Source organism: Triticum dicoccoides, chromosome 6B, assembly GCF_002162155.2.
Source record: "Triticum dicoccoides isolate Atlit2015 ecotype Zavitan chromosome 6B, WEW_v2.0, whole genome shotgun sequence".
NCBI classification, from domain to species: Eukaryota; Viridiplantae; Streptophyta; class Magnoliopsida; order Poales; family Poaceae; genus Triticum; species Triticum dicoccoides.
In genome coordinates, this window is record NC_041391.1 from 706,927,271 (window position 1) to 706,929,259 (window position 1,989).

Genomic DNA, 1,989 nt, shown 5'->3' on the forward strand with positions numbered 1-1,989 from the left:
TATTCGCGATCAACACATCACATCTAGCCGACCTGGGCCAAATCGATGACAAACATCCAAATTAGTTATCGGAGCAGTGGCCCAGTACCATCCAGCGCTCTGTGATATCCGCAACAAAGCCCAAGCGAGAGCACGAGGGGCATCCTACAGACAGGAACGCCGACAACAGCTCATCCGATGGTTAATATTGCTAATGGTCTAAGATGGCTGGAAAAGTGCTCAGTTATAATGTCTGTATATACAACACAAAACTCCCCCAAATCAAAATCCTAACCTTCCCCCAATCCTCCCGGTCACTTTCTGAAGTCGCGCCGCCACCGCCGCCGCTCCTCCCCCTCCCACACCGTCCCACCAATAGCATCGCCGAGGGCCTTCATCGAGAGCCCCGCCCCGCCCCGCCCCGACCCCCCTCTTGCTCCCGACTCCCTCAATGGACGCATCACAGGGTTCAATAGTGAGGGTGTCGTCGAGGCGCACACAAGAGACGATGGAGGCCACGGTCGCGTTTGAGATTGCCGGCTACAGCCTGCTCAAGGGCCTCGATAGAGGTGAATTCCTCTCTTCTCCACCATTCTCCATCAGTGGTTATGAATGGTGTATCCTCTACTATCCCGACGGTTCCGGGGACGAGAGGAGCCAAGGTTATGCCTCTGTCTTCCTCAAACTCCTGACCAAGAACGCCCTGGTGAGGGCGCTCTATAAGTTGTGGCATCTAGATGCGGTTAGGGGGCACATGATTAAGCCGGTGTTCAGCAACCAAGTGACAAATGTGTTCGGCCCTAAAAGCCCATCTTCGGGCTTTGAAAAGTTCATGAAGACCACCGAGCTGACGTATGTGTGGAATGATTGTCTTGTGATGGAGTGGGAAGTCTGTATTATCAAGGAAACACTAGAGATCCAAGTGCTGCCCTCTGAGCTTTCGGATAATCTTGCAACATTGCTAGAGGGGAAGAAAGGAGCAGACGTAACTTTCAAGGTTCAAGGGGAGATTTTTTTTGCTCATAAGATTTTGCTTGCGATGCGGTCTGCAGTCTTTGACGCCAAGTTCTACGGGCCTATGGCTATGGGGGAGAAAGAGGCACATGACATAACTATCGACGACATGCAACCTCCTGTTTTCAAGGCATTTCTTCACTTCATCTACACAGATTCATTGCCTTCCATGGTTGATCTTGATGATAATGATAAAATAGAAATTGTGAAGCACTTACTTGTGGGTGCAGATAAGTATGCAATGGAAAGGATGAAGGTGATATGTGAAGGCATGCTATGCAAGAGTCTTGATGTCGAGACTGTGGCGACAATATTAGCTCTAGCTGAGCAGTATCATTGCAGCAATCTCAAAGATGCTTGCATTAAATTTATGCTCTCTTTGAATAGAATGAATGACGTGCTCGCAAGCCAAGGGTATCTACATCTCAAAAGATCGTTTCCTCACATCATTGTTAATTTGTTTGAGAGGACGGTTAAGTCCCGCAAATTTTAGTATGTCAACCTGGTATGAGCTACTGCTTGTCCTTCAGTTCTGGAAGATCATTATCATGTTGGTTTGGAGAAGAAAACGAAGTCGTGCTAAATCTAGCATTCCCATCATGGGTTGGCTTCTACCTAGTTACTTTTGATACATAGCGACCTGAGATGAGGCTACCAAGTCTTCTAGTTTTCGGAGATCTTTTGGACAAAGTAGTTCGTTCTATAAATGTATGTCTCCAATGTATGGTTGGTCCATCTGATATAAATATATATGATTCTATGGTAGCTCACTAGTTACTCTTTTATCTGCTTACCTTAATTGTTGGCTTTATGTGAAGAATGATAAAACTTTGAGTTCTTGGCGATCACATTTGAGACAATTCGTTTTACCTGTATGAAAAACTTATATTTGAATGCTAACTGCTATATTTCATTAGAGACAGTTACAAATGGTTTCCTTACATGGTTGTCAAACCAAACAAAGATGGAATTAACAAATGAGATTTAATTTTTTAT

General features: G+C 45.4%; 1 protein-coding gene across 1 annotated transcript; it reads left to right on the forward strand.

Annotated features, from left to right (window-relative positions):
* Positions 1–430: 430 nt before the first annotated feature.
* Positions 431–1,486, forward strand: LOC119321582 (BTB/POZ and MATH domain-containing protein 1-like). Its single transcript, XM_037595203.1, has one exon. It carries the CDS (start codon positions 431–433, stop codon positions 1,484–1,486), a length of 1,056 nt encoding a protein of 351 aa, XP_037451100.1.
* The last annotated feature ends 503 nt before the right edge of the window (positions 1,487–1,989 follow it).

Bases quoted from the DNA above. Each gene is read 5' to 3' on its own strand.
- LOC119321582 (XM_037595203.1), top strand. From the start codon at position 431: ATGGACGCATCACAGGGTTCAATAGTGAGGGTGTCGTCGAGGCGCACA.